The 15550-nt window shown below is 36.3% G+C and overlaps 1 protein-coding gene across 2 annotated transcripts in view; it reads left to right on the top strand.

The window, feature by feature from the left end:
* The window catches only part of raptor (regulatory associated protein of MTOR complex 1), a 312753-nt gene that overhangs the window by 49101 nt on the left and 248102 nt on the right, over positions 1-15550 (top strand). For both annotated transcript variants that reach the window (XM_067150353.2, XM_067150352.2), the window contains exon 5: positions 13350-13513. In XM_067150353.2, coding sequence (XP_067006454.1) covers positions 13350-13513 — 164 coding nt within the window. The remainder of the gene's footprint in view (positions 1-13349; positions 13514-15550) is intronic.

The raw sequence follows: 15550 nt of genomic DNA, 5'->3' as shown, positions 1-15550 counted from the left end.
ATTTTATTTGCAATGGTGTGAAGCTCTGATATTTGAGTTTTTGTTTCATCTAAATGTTTGGCTAGTATTGCCATGTCATCTGCAAAACCAAGGCAGTTTGTTTGGATTTTCCTACCTATTTTAATATTTGGAGGGCATTTCCTAAACCATTCTCGCATTACCATTTCTACTGCACAATTAAATAGTAATGGTGATAAGCCGTCACCCTGCCGTAACCCAGTAGTTGCTTTGAATGGGTCTGATAATTCGCCTCTGAACTTTTTTTGATTTGGTCTCTGTAAGAGTTAATTTTATCGTATTTACTAATTTTGGATATAATCCCATGTGTCCTAAAATTTTTAATAAAGATTTCCTGCAAATACAATCATAGGCCTTCTTGAAGTCGATAAATGTTATCACCATATCTCTATTTCTTTATCTGTTCATTATCAGTTTGAGGCTCATAATTTGTAAGATTAAGAAATAAATTGACAAGAGGTTCCACCTTTTCAATACAATATATCAAGTAAGTAATATTACACCTGTCCTGGGACTATTTCAGCCATTTAGTGGCCATTTTCAGCCAAATAAAAATTAAACAGATTATGTGATAACTAAAACATATGTATAACAGACAAAGATTATGTTGCAGGAATAATTATAACATTAAATTGCATATAACAACAAAATGTATGGTTATGATCATCTTGTCATGATATGATGTCCTTAAGTTCACTTAGGACCTCAGGCAAAGAAGTAAATCTGGAAATGATAGCCAGAATTAGGAATGAATAAACATACAGAAAAGAAACTAAAAGGGAGACAAATTATTTATGAGACTCACTTCTAATGTCTGATGTAAAACAAGCAGTGACTTGTTGGAGGAAGCAGGCAGGCCATGTAACAGAGGAGTGGGTAGGTAGCAAGCACTGACTTCTTGTAGGAAGCAGGCAATGTATACAAAGGAGTAGATAGGTAGAGGCGGCGAGGGGAAGAGAAGGAGGGGAGGGTTTTGGATGGAGGGGGTGGCTAAGGTGGGGCTGAAGGATGTGGAAAGAAAGACTGCTGCTGAGAGGGGAATTTAAAGAGATAATAAAATATTCTTTTTATCTGAGACATGATTACTAAAGAGAGGAAGTAAAAGGTCAAATACATTGTTTGATTTCTCTGAAATTTCTATTAGATTGAAGTTAGGATTGAAAAACGGTTTCAGATGGATAAAACAATTTTCCGTAATATTGAGCAGGAGGCCTTTTTGTATAACTTTGAGAATGTTCATGTCTTGGTCGATATTAGTGAACTTGTTAGTATCACCCATGTGCTGTCCCATGGCCGAAAATCTGTCCTACCTGTTTGACGGGCATAAGATGCGTTGCAATTATTACAATTGAGTCTATAAACACCTGACTTTGTGAACTTATTGCTATGATTAATAGAATTGGTATTCTATAAAATATCTGTGTCTCTGTTACAAGTTATGCAGGCTATTTTGACAACATACTTTTTAAATATGTTTGTGATTTGTTAGACTTGTCTATTATTAAACGTAAAAATAGATAAAAAAATTGTTGGGAGTTGTTCTTTTGTTAAGGTGGTTGAAGGCTGGTGCTTATGTTATTGATGAGTTTCTCTATAAAGGAGCTGTTGTAGCTATTAAATTTAGCTATTCTGCAAATGGTGTTTATTTTTTAAGTTCTTTTTTAGACCGGGATGCTAAAACCGTTGTGTACCATACTGTGGTATATTACACATTTATGGGAATGTGGGTGTACAGAATCTTGATGGACTGTGTTGGCAGTTTGCGTTAGTTTTTTAAAAATCTTGTAGCTCAATGAACCAGGTTGTCTGATGATCATTAGATCTAAATAATGGAGTTTTTTATCGTTCTCTGATTCTAGTGTAAACTTGATATGTGAGTTAATATGATTAAGATTGGATAGAGAATTTCAACTTTTTCTCTAGAATCTGATGCATTTTTGATAACGTGGATTGTAGTCTATAATCAACATAAGATTGAAAAATATTCCAGTAAGCATAAGAAAGGTCAGTTATCTCGATGAGTCTCATATAATCTGTTACTAAGAAAAGATTTCTTGTTATGCAGTAGAACCTCAATTATACGTTCCCGGAAACTATGTTTTGCCGGATATTAGTTCACATTACGTGGTCCCGCGAGCATCCTAATTAATTTAACTTAAGGAACTTCATTTTTATTTGCCAGTATTGAACTGAGATAACAATTGACTTAAAAAATCTAATAGGTTCCACCTTTTTCAATACAAATACAATGTTGTCTGATGTTTTTTATAACATATCTTTAATTACAGATCAGGTTTGAGGTGTGTCTGCCTAAAAATAAGTTCACTTAGATTATGTTACAGTCAATTTCTTTACGCTAATATTGGGCTTTCATCATTGCAGGGATTTGTATTGAACTGAAAGGCTAGGCCCGTTTAACATCTTCAGGGCAAATATTCATAGTTCTAACCAATCAAATATACAACAAAGTTTTATGGTTCTACAATTCAATAAGCTCCAGAAGACGGCGTATTTTATTACAATATTTTAACAGAACATAATGAGTTTTTTATCCATAAAACCGTCTTGCACAGTATCTTTGAAATGAACATTTTAATAGCATACTACTGGACTCGGATCTATTTGTCCAACACTAACGTTGCAATTGAACTTGGACTTCCTATGCTTACGAGTGTATAAAAGATACCTAGCTATTACCAAATATTTCAAGTTAACTCATCACCTTGTGAGGAGATTTTTGTACTTTTTAAAAATTTTGATTCATAAGTATTATCCTGTTGTAAACTGGAGACTTTTAAACTTAACATAAAATTAGTATAGGATACCAAGGAGTTGATTGTTATTGGTATGTTGTTGCATATTGTTGTATTGCCAAGTTTTTCTTCACTTGTTATGCAGCTGATGATGGCGTCATGAATGCCGAATCTAGTTCTGTAATTAAAGATATGTTGTAAAAAAACATCAGACAACATTGTATTTGTATTGAAAAAGGTGGAACCTATAAGATTTTAAAAATCAATTGTCATCCTAATTAAATCACATTGTAAAATTTCCGCATTATCCACTCCTCGAAGAAACAATTTCCTGGATCAACTGTCCAGAAATTTCAGTCCCATCAACGCTAAATCCTCGGTCAAGCATTTTTCAAGAAACTGTATCCCACGAAAGGACTGCTACGGCATACTTACGGATCTTGGTGTTAATGTACCGTCATTACAATCATTAGAGCAAGTACTGTATTGGGAAAATGATTGGCAGTGAACTTGCATAAGGGACCATCGCATTCGGGTGGTATTGTTTAGACAATTTTCGGGAAACATAAAGCAGACAGTGGCTACAACAATTGGAAGGATACAGAGCGCATTTCAACACCTCTACTTAAAGACTGAACGAGTTTTGTCAAATGTTCGTACTTGTTAAACGTCTATATTATGTCCAGCATTAGATGATTTACTTTTTCGATTATATCGCCGAACAGGTTTTCGGCACTTCCTTCGGGGCACTGTATAGTCACTAGGCTTTCAGGCAGGAATTGAAACTGCTCCTTCTTAACAAAAGTTTAGTATTTTAATATTATCGAATATGATTATGTTATCGAGACCAGAACAAATGTTGCACCTGACATTCATAAAGCCATGGGAGGTTTTGGGATTGCCTGTTAGGCTTACTGTTTTGGTCCTTATATAAGACGGGGAATTTTACGTTTTTGTGTTAAAATGTTACAAAAACCGCAGTCGTTCTATTTGTGCACATTACATTTAAAAAGTTCGTATCATTTCCCACTCGTACTGACTTGTACAACGAGCGCGCTTTCCAGCTGAGCTCGAGGTCACGATAACCATAATTACTGAAGTTTTGATTATATTGTTTCTCTTCCTAATTTGATTATGATTAGTGACGGGCAGAATTGAATGTAATGCATTCAAGAACTTTTGAGAATCGATACGTACATTCGAAACTAAAGTTCAACATAACCTTTAAAAGCCGATGCAGGCCTAATTTACGTGCTAGAAGATGTCCAGAAACTGACTGTGAACAGTATACCGGTGACCAAACTACAATGAAGGATTAAAAAGAGGGATTTTGCCATCATATTGGGCACTTTTGTATCCAGTTTGCTGTATTTTATTAGATTAGAGAATTAAAAACTATTTGTGGTCGATTGTTGCATGGCGTGGCGTTATTAGATTTTTCGAAGAGTTTGGCTGATCAAAGTTGATGAACTAAAAGAAGTTTCCACAGAAACTGATGAAGTTTCCCCGGTTAAACTGAATGTAAAGTTTTGAGATTTTTAACTCGCATATCGGTATTTAATGTTTGCAGCCGGCCCCGTGGTCTAACTTGCCTGCCTCTCACCCGGAGGGCCCGGGTTCGATACTCAGCCTATGACTACCTTTAATTAAAGATCTATCGAATGGTGAGGTGGCGAACCCGATCTAGAGAGCCAGGAATAATGGCCGAGAGGATTCGTCACACTGACCATGCGTCACCTCGTAATCTGCAGGCCTTCGGGCTGAGCAGTGGTCACTTCGTAGGCGAAGGCTCATTAGGGCTATAGTTTGGTTTAGGAGTGTTTGTAAGATTATAATTGTACATATTTCATTTGTGTGATGTTTAGCCAAATTGTTGATGAATCATCATTCCCGGATTTTCCGTTTTCCCATGCTGTACGTATGTTTTCCGTGGTCCCTCCAAAAATGGAGAATTGAGGTTCCACTGTATAAGAATCTAATTTTATCTTGTAAACAGATTTTATGAGTTCTGGTTTGAAATTTCTTAGTTTTAAAAGAGGATCTGTGTTTCTTAGTATTTACTTTGAGAAAATTAGGTGTCAACTCATAGGTTACACATTGTCTTATGAAATCAATTTCTTTGCTTAATTTGGCTATTTTAACTTTTAAGCCTAAAAATAAAAAGGCTTTCTTGTTTGTCTGGTTGGCAGCATAATTATAAGCTATAAATTTCATTTTTATTCTGTATTGAAGTGCAATTATAAGAAATAAATTTGAAACAGGGCCCACCTTTTCAATACAATATATCAAGTAAGGGATATTACATCAGTCTTGGGACTAGTTTCAGCCACTTAGTGGCCATCTTCAGCCAAATAAAAATTAAACAGATTATGTGATAACTAAAACATATAACAGACAAAGACAATGTTGCAGGAATAAGTATAATATTAAATTACATATAATAACAAATTTTATGATTATGATCATCTTGTCATGATATGATGTTTTTAAGTTCACTTCAGACCTCAGGGTAAGAAACAAATGTAGAAATGATAGCCAGAATTAGGAATGAATAAACATACAGAAAATAAATTGAAAAGGAGAAAAATCATTTACGAAACCCACCTCTAATGTCTGATGTAGAACAAGCACCGACTTGCTGGAGGAAGCAGGCATCATTAATTACAGACCAAGACGTTAAAGTTTCAGAGTTCATCCAACATTTCCTCAAAAGAAATGACCATTCTTTGTCTGGGAATTCCATTAAGAACACTAATGAAATGGTTGAAAAACTAAATCATGTTACTAATCTACCCAACTATTCTCTCCATTCCTTCGATATTGTTAATATGTACACAAGCATCCCATTTTCAAAAATTTGTCCCATTATTCACAAGAATTAAAAAAAAACACAGTAGCCTTGAGCCCACTAAACATTCAAGATTTCTTCTCTATTCTAAAAATGGTTTGGAATAACAATTATTTTACATTTGATAATACCATTTATCAGCAAAATGGGTTAGCTATGGGATCACCGGCATCAGGCATCCTAGCTGAAATCTATCTGGATCATTTAGAATACACCAACATTAATAAGAAATTAATAACATCTTTAATAATATTATTTTTTGGACAAGATATGTGGATGACACTCTTGTGATCAGGAACGAAAATGCGAATGATGCCATCACCACTCCATCCAACCCTAATCACATTGACCCACATATCAAGTTTACACTAGAATCAGAGAATAATAAAAAACTCAATTATTTAGATCTAATGATCATCAACCCGGTTTTAAGAAAACCAATGCAATGCGCCAACACAATCCATCAAGATTCCATACACCCACATGCCCATAAATGTGCAGCATACCTTAGTATGGTACACCACGCTTTTAGCATCCCGCTGTCTAAAAAAAGAACGTAAAAATGAATTTAACACCATTCGCAGTATAGCTAAATTTAATGGCTACAACAGCTCCTTTATAGAGAAACTCATCAATAACATAAACACCAGCCTTCAGCCACCTTAACAAAAGAAAAAACTCGCAACAAATTTTTATCTACTTTTATGTTTAATAATAAACAAGTCTACCAAATAACAAACATATTTAAAAAACATGATGTCAAAATAGCCTGAAAAACTTGTAACAGAAGCACAGATATTTTACACAGTACCAATTCTATTAATCATAGCAATAAGTTCACAAAGTCAGGTGTTTATAGACTCTGTAATAATTGTAACGCATCTTATGCCCATTAAACAGGTAGGAGCTTCCATACAAGATACTTAGAGCCTGTTAACGCCCTGAAATATATGAGATTTTTGGCCATGGGGCAGCACATGGGTGATACTAACCATAAGTTCACTAACATCAACCAAGACATGAAAATTCTCAAAGTTATACAATAAGACCCCCTGCTCAATATTATGGACAATTGCTTTATCCATCTGGAACCGTTTTTCAATCCTAACTTCAATCTAAATGAAATTTCAGAGAAATCAAACATTGTATTTGACCTTTTACTTCCTATCTTTAGTAATCATGTCTCATATAAAACAAATTCTTTCTTTTATAATCTCTTTAATTTCTCCTCTCAGCAGCTGTCTTTCTTTCCACATCTTTCAGCCCTACCTTAGCCCCCCCATCTCTCCTTCTCCCCTCCGTCCCCCACCCTCCTCTCCTAACCCTTGCCCTTCCAACCTTTCCCTATCTACTCCTTTGTTTACATTGCCTGCTTCCTACAAGAAGTCAGTGCTTGCTCCCTACTCACTCCTTTGTTACATGGCCTGCCTGCTTCCTCCAGCAAGTCAGTGCTTGTTCTACATCAGGCATTAGAAATTCTCCTTTGTAATTTCTTTTCTGTATGTTGATACATTCCTACTTCTGGGTATCATTTCTAGATTTACTTCTTTGCCTGAGGTCCTAAGTGAACTTAAAGACAAGAAGATCATAACCATAAATTTTGCTATTATATTTAATTTAATGTTATAATTATTCCTGCAACATTGTCTTTGTTATACATATTTTTTAGTTATCTCATAACCTGTTTAATTTTTATTTGGCTGAAGATGGGCACTAAGTGGCTGAAACTAGTCCCAAGACTGATGTAATATTACTTACTTGATATATTGTACTGAAAAGGTGAAATTGCACTTCAATACATCACAAAAATGATAATTTGGTCAGGGCAATTCCTCCAAGGACTGAAACCTGCTTGATATTCACCTAGTTCATTGTTAAGTTATAATTTAATTCTATTGAGAGTAATTCTAGAGAAAGTTTTATAAGTAATGTCCAGGAGTCAAATCCCTCGGTAGTTATTAGGGTCCGTTTTATCCCCCTTTTTATGTAGATGATGGATGATGGCTGTTATCCAGTGTTATGGGAATTTTTCTGTAATCCAGTGTTGACTAGTTGTTGATGGACATTTATTGCTGAACTTCCAGCATATTTCCAAATTTAAGCAAAGGTGTGAGATTTTCCAGGTGCTTTTAAATTCTTCATATCATTTAGTGCTGTGTAAATTTTCTTTATTGTAGGTGGGTTTATATTCTCTGTTGGTGTTGATATTGGTGTTGACATCTAAGTGAAGGAATTCTGTTGGTTTTTCACAATTTAGGAGCGTTTTGAAATATTTAGCCAGGATTTGTGCATTTTCACGATTGTTTTGGGCTAATTCACCATTTCCATCTTGTAATAATAAGGTTGGGGCTTCATACTTACTAAATGTTTTTGTAATAATTCTGTCAATGTTATATTTTGAATTCTTCTTCAATTGAGTTCAGAGTATCTTTAAGATTGGCCCACTGTCTTTTTATTCTTCTTAAGGTTTTAGTTGTATCTTTCTGCTGTTTAACAAAATTCTGAAAAGATGCTTCAGACTTTTGGGCCTGGTGCATTAACCACGCTTTGTGTCTTTTCTCAATCATATCATCACATTCATTACTCCATCACTGATGTTTTTCATGAGGCTTTATTGGGGCCAGTTCTTCTGCAATTTGCTGAAAGTTACTAAGTAGGTCATTTACTGTATGTTATCTCTGATTTTAATTTTTTCTGTTGCTTTTTGATAATTTTCATTTTTAATTAGCAGTGTAGGATCTATTTTCCTTTTTGGTTTATAGGCTTGTTATAGTAGTCTCCTTTGGGGAGTTAATTTGATTTTAATTTCATAATGATCTGAGTCTTTGTCTATTCCTCGAAGAACCCTGACATTATGAATTTCTTTGTGTTATAATTTATCCATAAATACATGATCTAATGGCCATTCACCTTTAGTGTAATCGGGATGTTTCTATGTTTTGAGGTTTTTTTTTTTTTTTGTTTTCACTTCAGATATGTAGATTTTGATATTAGGCCATGATTCTTGCAAAGATCAATGAGTTTTTGACCATTTTTGTTTGTTCTCTCCTGAGCAGGCCTATTACCAATTACAAAATGATATCTACATTCTCTTCCTAGTTGGGCATTAAAATCCCCAATTATTATTTTAACATGATTTTTAGGAATGTTATTTAGGATATGGTTGAGTAGATCCCAATAGTTTTCTATCTCTACAGGGTCTTTTTATCATTGGTAGGAGCATGTGCATTAGTTATGGTATAAATTTTATTAGCTGTCTTTATTGTAAGTGTGGAGATTCTTGAGGAATGAGATTTAAACTTTTGTGTATAGTTTATTATTTTAAGGCTAACCAAGAAGCCTGTTCCAAACTCTTTTCTGGTAGGGGAACCCGGGGTAATTAGAACATTATCATATAAATAACAAAAAGTAACTAGTGATATTTCTGCATTCTCACACATTATAGAATGTTACTCAATTTGTGCAAGAGTTTTTTTCTAATTACCCTATCAATTTTTTATTTTATTTTCCCACATGTTATTTATACAGTAATGTTCTAATTACCCGGCGTTCCCTATACCTTGAGATTCCAGTGCATCCTGATTGATGTTTCTAATTTCCTGTAATGCCATAATGAGAATCATATGCTGGTCCATTATGTCAGTTATCACTTTTAATTTGCCAGTTTGCAGAAGGGAATTTACATTGTATGTTACAAAATATGACGTATAGTTTGTTTTAAATTTTGACTTATGTTTAGTAGTCTTGTCTGTATGTGGGTATTTCAATGCCTCAAACTAATCCACATTGTCATTCATTACACTGTTTCACCCCTTTCATGCATTCAGTCACATTCACACTCAAGAATAAAATACTATAATGCAAACTTAAACTAATCCACATTGTTATTCATTACACTGTTTCACCCCTAGGTAGCTGCCTCTGTGGATCAGTGGTAGAGTGTCGGCCTCCGGATCCCAAGATAGCGGGTTCAAACCTGGCAGAGGTAGTCGGATTTTTGAAGGGAGGAAAAAACGTCCATTCGACACTTCATGTCGTACGATGTCGGCATGTAAAAGATCTCTGGGGACACATTTGGTGTTCACCCAACAAAATTCATTGAAATCTCAGCCACAGATGCCCAAGAGAGATCTAGTTTACTCTGTCTGCCATCTAGTGGGTCTAGAGTAAAACGGAACATCGAAATTGACGAGCAGACAGCCAGATGGCGTCAAATTGAAATGTCTGCACACGGTAGCTTAGGCCATACGATTATTATTATTATTATTATTATTATTATTATTATTATTATTATTATTATTATTATTATTATTATTATTATTATTATTATTTTATGCCTCAGGCTGCATTGGATCTTCAAGGTGGCAGCCCACCGTTTCCAAGTACTGCCTTCTCTGACCATTTGGTTCAGACGGTGGAATATTCCTTTGAAGACGTTTCCATAGTTTATTGTTGAGGTATTATCACCTGTGGTGGGACTAGATCCCAAGTTACAACTCTGGATTTGATCCAGTGAGATGATAATGACTTATGAGTTGATGATTAATGAAGTTGTGAGAAAATTACAACTAAGGTATTGAGCCTTAGAGGATGCCTCAATATGTTCTTTGGCTATCACTTTATGGCATTGAGTCAACCCTCCTCCTTTCCCCGGGCTTGGGATCGGCAACAGCAACTACTGACTTATTCAATCCACCCAGTAGGTACTGCAGGTGTTGTTGAACATATTATTAAACTCTGTATATGCTGTGGTGTACATGCTATTGCAGGTGATTTGAGGAAGGGAGTTCTAGTGCTCACTGCCTCAGTCAGCCCGTATTAGGCATCGTCCAGCAGTGGACCGTGGGCAATACCTGCTATAACCAGGTGGGTATTGCCTTGGCAGCTTGGTTCATCTACAGAGGCCCCTGATTGGAGTGGGTGGCATTCGGAGCAGTTGTTTCTGGGCATGGCTGGAAACAAACACCTACAGTCTGCTCAGGTGGTCCCCCATCCTAGTCTTTAACTTTTGATTCCGTCAGGGGGCAACCCTCTGGGAACAAGTGCAGCGTGAAGGTATGGAATCCAGCTTATGTAAGTTCCTGGTTGTTGCCGGAACTGATGGGCAAGATTTCAAACTGGTGAAGTCTATTTTGTTTAGTAACGGCAAACTGGAAGACCTTAAAAAAATGTGCAATGGTAGTTTGATGTTAAAGACTCTCACTGCCATGCAAGCTGATCGGTTGCTCAGGTGCGACCACTTTAGAAAAATCCCTGTCAAAATGGAAGAGCACTAAACCTTGAATCTTGTTCATGGAGTTAATCTTCCACTGCGATCTCATCTTGAACACTGATGATGAGTTGATGGAAGACATGAAGCACCGCGGCATGACACACGTCCGCAGCATTATGCACAAAGTCACCGGCGAAGATGTTGCCACTTGTGCGTTCGTTGTCTCCTTCAAATCATTAGTGATACCAAGAAAAGTCAAGGTAACATCGTATTGCTGCGATGTGAGGCTACACATCCCACCTCCCATGCGCTGTTATCAATGCCAAAGGTTCAGGCATATTGTATCTTATTGTTTGAATCAGTCTGTGTGTGGTACATGTGGAGGAGGAGCTCATGGCGCTGAAGAGTGCACATCTCCTTACAGGTGCACTAACTGCCCTGGCCGTTTATCTCCTCGAGATAGAAACTGTTCGGTCTGCCTCAGTGAGCAGGAGATCCAGGAGATCCATACCCTGGATGGTCTTTCCTGCCGGGAAGCACGTCGTAAGTTCAATTCTATGAATGCTGTTGCTTCTCAGAGCAAAACCTTGAAGAGTAATAGCTCGAAGTTGGGGATTACCCATCCTTCGACCACAAAGAAGTCTGTGCTTGGTGGGAATCCTAAGCCGTTTCCTTATCCCAAGAGGAAGGTGAATGCCGCACCCAAGCGGGTGGAGGTGGCATTATCGACCAGACCTGGGAATCCACCTCTCAGCCTGTCTAAACAAGAAAAGAAGGCATGTAATATATTCTATTATTATTATTGATATATACAGTCGTATCAGCACACGCGTTTTTTAAAACATAACCGGTTTTCGGACACTAAGGTCCATCATCAGTGTTAATATTTAAATTTAATTTCACATAAGTGTGTCGTCAAAATGAGTTAAAAATGAGTTTAACTCATTTTGACGACACACTTATGTGAAATTAAATTTAAATATTAACACTGATGATGGACCTTAGTGTCCGAAAACCGGTTATGTTTTAAAAAACGCGTGTGCTGATACGACTGTATATATCAATAATAATAATAAAATAATTATATCAGCACTGTCAAAATGGCTTTGATATTTTATAATGATTAAAATGTAATATATTCTCCATGAAAACAGGTGAAATGGTAGAACTAGAGAAAAAGGAAAGAAAAATTCTAAGGAAAGTCTGGGGCCCATTAAAGACTGAACATGGGGAGTTCCGATACAGGAAGAATGTAGAACTCTACAAAAAAAAACTGAAAGAATGGCTGATAGGATCAAGTTCTTTAGTCACATAATGAGCATGCATAATGCCAGACTCACAGAACCAAATTTTAATCGTCTTTACAAGAGTAAAAATGGCAATCAGTGGATGCAAAGTATAAAGAGAGATATGGCAGAGATGGGAATAATAGCATATATAATACAAGCAGAATAACTTTTAGAAGACTGATAAAATAAGGGATGGAATTATATCTGGACAAAAGAGAGGAGGAGAAAACACAGTGAACTAATGAACTATTGGGAATCAAGAAAGGAAGCAGGAAACAAATGGAAATGAATGCATTGGGTTTTTGTACGTGGTCGTAAGTTGGCCAAAATCGAGAAAATAAGAATTCTAGAATTGTCCATCATTATATTTTGCACATAATCGCCATGGTGTCTTGACGTTTTCATCCATTAGATGCACCGTTATATGAGTCATAAATTTCTATTTGAGCAGGTCATTGCACCGCTGATGTGTTTACTTCCTAGTGCTTTTTAAATTTAATTACTTCCATATCATAAAATGATTTACAGAATCTTGCCTTCTACCTCCATTGTATTAGCTAAAATTCTAAACACACCTTGACAACAATCAAGGAGCCAGTACTGATTTCAGACCAGAAACAAAGCAGAACACTTCACTTTAACAAACTGACATGCAAATTTCTCTCTCTTTATGGTAAATGGCCTCATACATCAAAAGAGGTGTTCACCAGCGTGTTTTTGCATATATACAATGCTATGACGTTTGTGGGTAAATAGATTCTTGGATTTTTTTTGTATGTCATTGTTGTTAATGGATTGAGTTATTTAGATTCATATCTCGATCATTTTCCTGCGAAATAAAAGTCGCAATAAGCAGGTCTTGAGGGAAATATTACCTGTTATGATTGTGTTTCTTAAAATCATCAGCATAGCATTTCTCTTGTTGCTGTGTTTGAATTCGAATAAATGGTGCTGTTCTCCTGTTTTGTATTGTTAACTGGTTCTTAGTGTATATGTATTCTTTTTGGATTTTTTACTCTATGATATTTCGACTGATCTTAATTTATTATACAGCTTTAATTTTTGTAGGAACTGAGTTCTTCACATTTGACTTTCAGGTGGGATTCTGATATTTTGCTGTTACCTTGTAGATTTTAAAAGTATGTCAACTCTTGGATCTAATAAGAGAGTAAATTTTTGTGGGTTCATGGCAAAAAGCCCTTTTCATATTTAGTCTTATTTGTTTATAGCAAATGGCAGCTCAGAACAGGAGTCCAGTAACACCACCTTCATTCAAAAACTGTATTCAGTTAGCTGCCTGCACTGCAAATCAAATTTTACCAATGAATCCTGATCTTCCTGCAGACATCTTTACATCATGTTTGACTACACCAATCAAGATTGCTCTTAGATGGTAAGATCTTATATCATTTGTGGTTCATTTTGATGGCAAGAGATCTAAACTTATGAAAGAGACAAGGAATGTTATATACCGTATTTACTCGCGTATCAGCTCACCCCCCCCCCTTTTTTTCTTCCACTTTTACATAAACAAAAAGTAAGGGGGGTTCCAATATGTGATAACCTCAATTTTTTTGCAGTGAACACTAGACTTTTAGGCTATAAAGAGCCATAAATTATACTAGTAAACATTCTGCACAATTCTTTAACAAACTTATGAATGTATTCTGATTTTTACTGGCTATTTTCTTTGGAAGGCAGTATTTCTAAATTTAAAAAGACGATAAATGGTGAACACATGACTTTTAGGCCTACATATAAAGTAAATATAGTCAGTTCTATTTACTCATATATCATGTCATTCGTTTTATCGCATGAATTCCTCTGATGAGGTTGACGTCAGGAAGGGCATCCGGTCGTAAATTCTTGCTACGAAGATTTGTCTCTTTTCATACTCGACCCCATAGAGAAAAGGGATAAGGGTATTATATTATGCAATATCAATACGAAAAACTTAACAGCCAGTCATTTGTCTCTGTCAGTTGAGCAGTAGGCCTATTTCATTTGAATTATCGTCGTCTTGTGCCACCAACTTCTTTGCTACTGGCGTGTCGTCATTCCAAATGACGTTACCTTCACTGCCAGGCACTGCCATCGAGAGCATTCAAAATTACGTCTGTTTGAAACTTTTAAAAATACTGTAGTTTCGTTCCCACCTATAGAGTCCAAAGAGTGAGAATCTATTCACAAACGGTTTCTGGAGATGGTCTCTGTTATTCCCAGTTAGTGTATGTGTAGTACAAACCCTCTTTCTGAATAAAGCCATGTTGTACAAAGCATGCCAACCCACCAGCTGATAACTAGCGTATGTTTCGAGTTGTACTTCCGAATGTAATACATTGTGACTGGAAGCATTCTTTGGATAACTGCGGCTGTTGAAAGCCAGACCTTTATTTTAAAGTATATTTCATGCTTATTCTCTACATTTATTTTATCAGAATTTACCTTAACAGCTGTAATTGAGATAAGAGAGATCGTATTGTTTAGGTTAGTGCCACGTTCCACGACAGAAAGAATAAAAATAAATAACAGGAAACTTGCCGCGTTCATGGATATCTACAGGTGTGGTGGTAATGCATTTTATTATCATAATGTTTAATGTTGTACGTTCGTTGTCTCCACTCTTTATTTTGTTTTGTTAAGGTGTCTCCGAAAGTCGTAAAAGTAGTTTGTGGGGACGTAAAATCAATAACATTATTATTATTATCATTATTATTTGTTGGTATGTTGGCGAGCAAAACAATCATCACGTTTTAAACCTACTTCTCTCCAAAAATTACCGATGTTGCCCCGAGTTACGAGATACTAAACGGTCACTTTGTTAATGATCTCACCTGCTATATTATAGCATCAAACGCGAATATTTCTTCACTAAAGTAAACTCGTTTTCTCATCCCGAGGTGGTGCAGCTCTTTCTAGGCACGCCCCCAATGGAGGAGAGCTGCATGTACCATTTTTATCGCATATCAACCTTCCTGCATTTCTTAAATCTCTGGCAGTACGGTACTGGGAATCAAACTCAGGTCCTCGAGAACAGCAGGTAATTGTGCTAAACATTAAGGTGGCGGAAATTCTTAACTACAAAACACAGGCATATAGCATGACTGAAGCATGCTTGCAATGCGCAGGTCGGACACAAAACTATTCACATATTTGTGCGACGTCATCAGAGCTACACAGGCCTAGGCTACGGAGGTGGACATTTCTTAACTATGTAACACAGATGTACTGCATGACTTTGATGCGTGTTTTCATTGCGCGGGTCGTACGACGAATTATGTTGGGGGGAGGAGGGGGTGTTGTATGTGAGATTTATTTTGTCATTTTCTTTGTCTCGAAAAGCCGGGGGGGGGGGGGGAGTCTAATACACGAGTAAATACGGTGTAGAGAGAGAGAATCCACTGAGGATGGCTGTCCTAATACTAGGGAA

This window comes from Anabrus simplex, chromosome 6, assembly GCF_040414725.1.
Source record: "Anabrus simplex isolate iqAnaSimp1 chromosome 6, ASM4041472v1, whole genome shotgun sequence".
Taxonomy (NCBI): Eukaryota; Metazoa; Arthropoda; class Insecta; order Orthoptera; family Tettigoniidae; genus Anabrus; species Anabrus simplex.
This window is presented reverse-complemented; position numbering and strand designations above follow the sequence as displayed.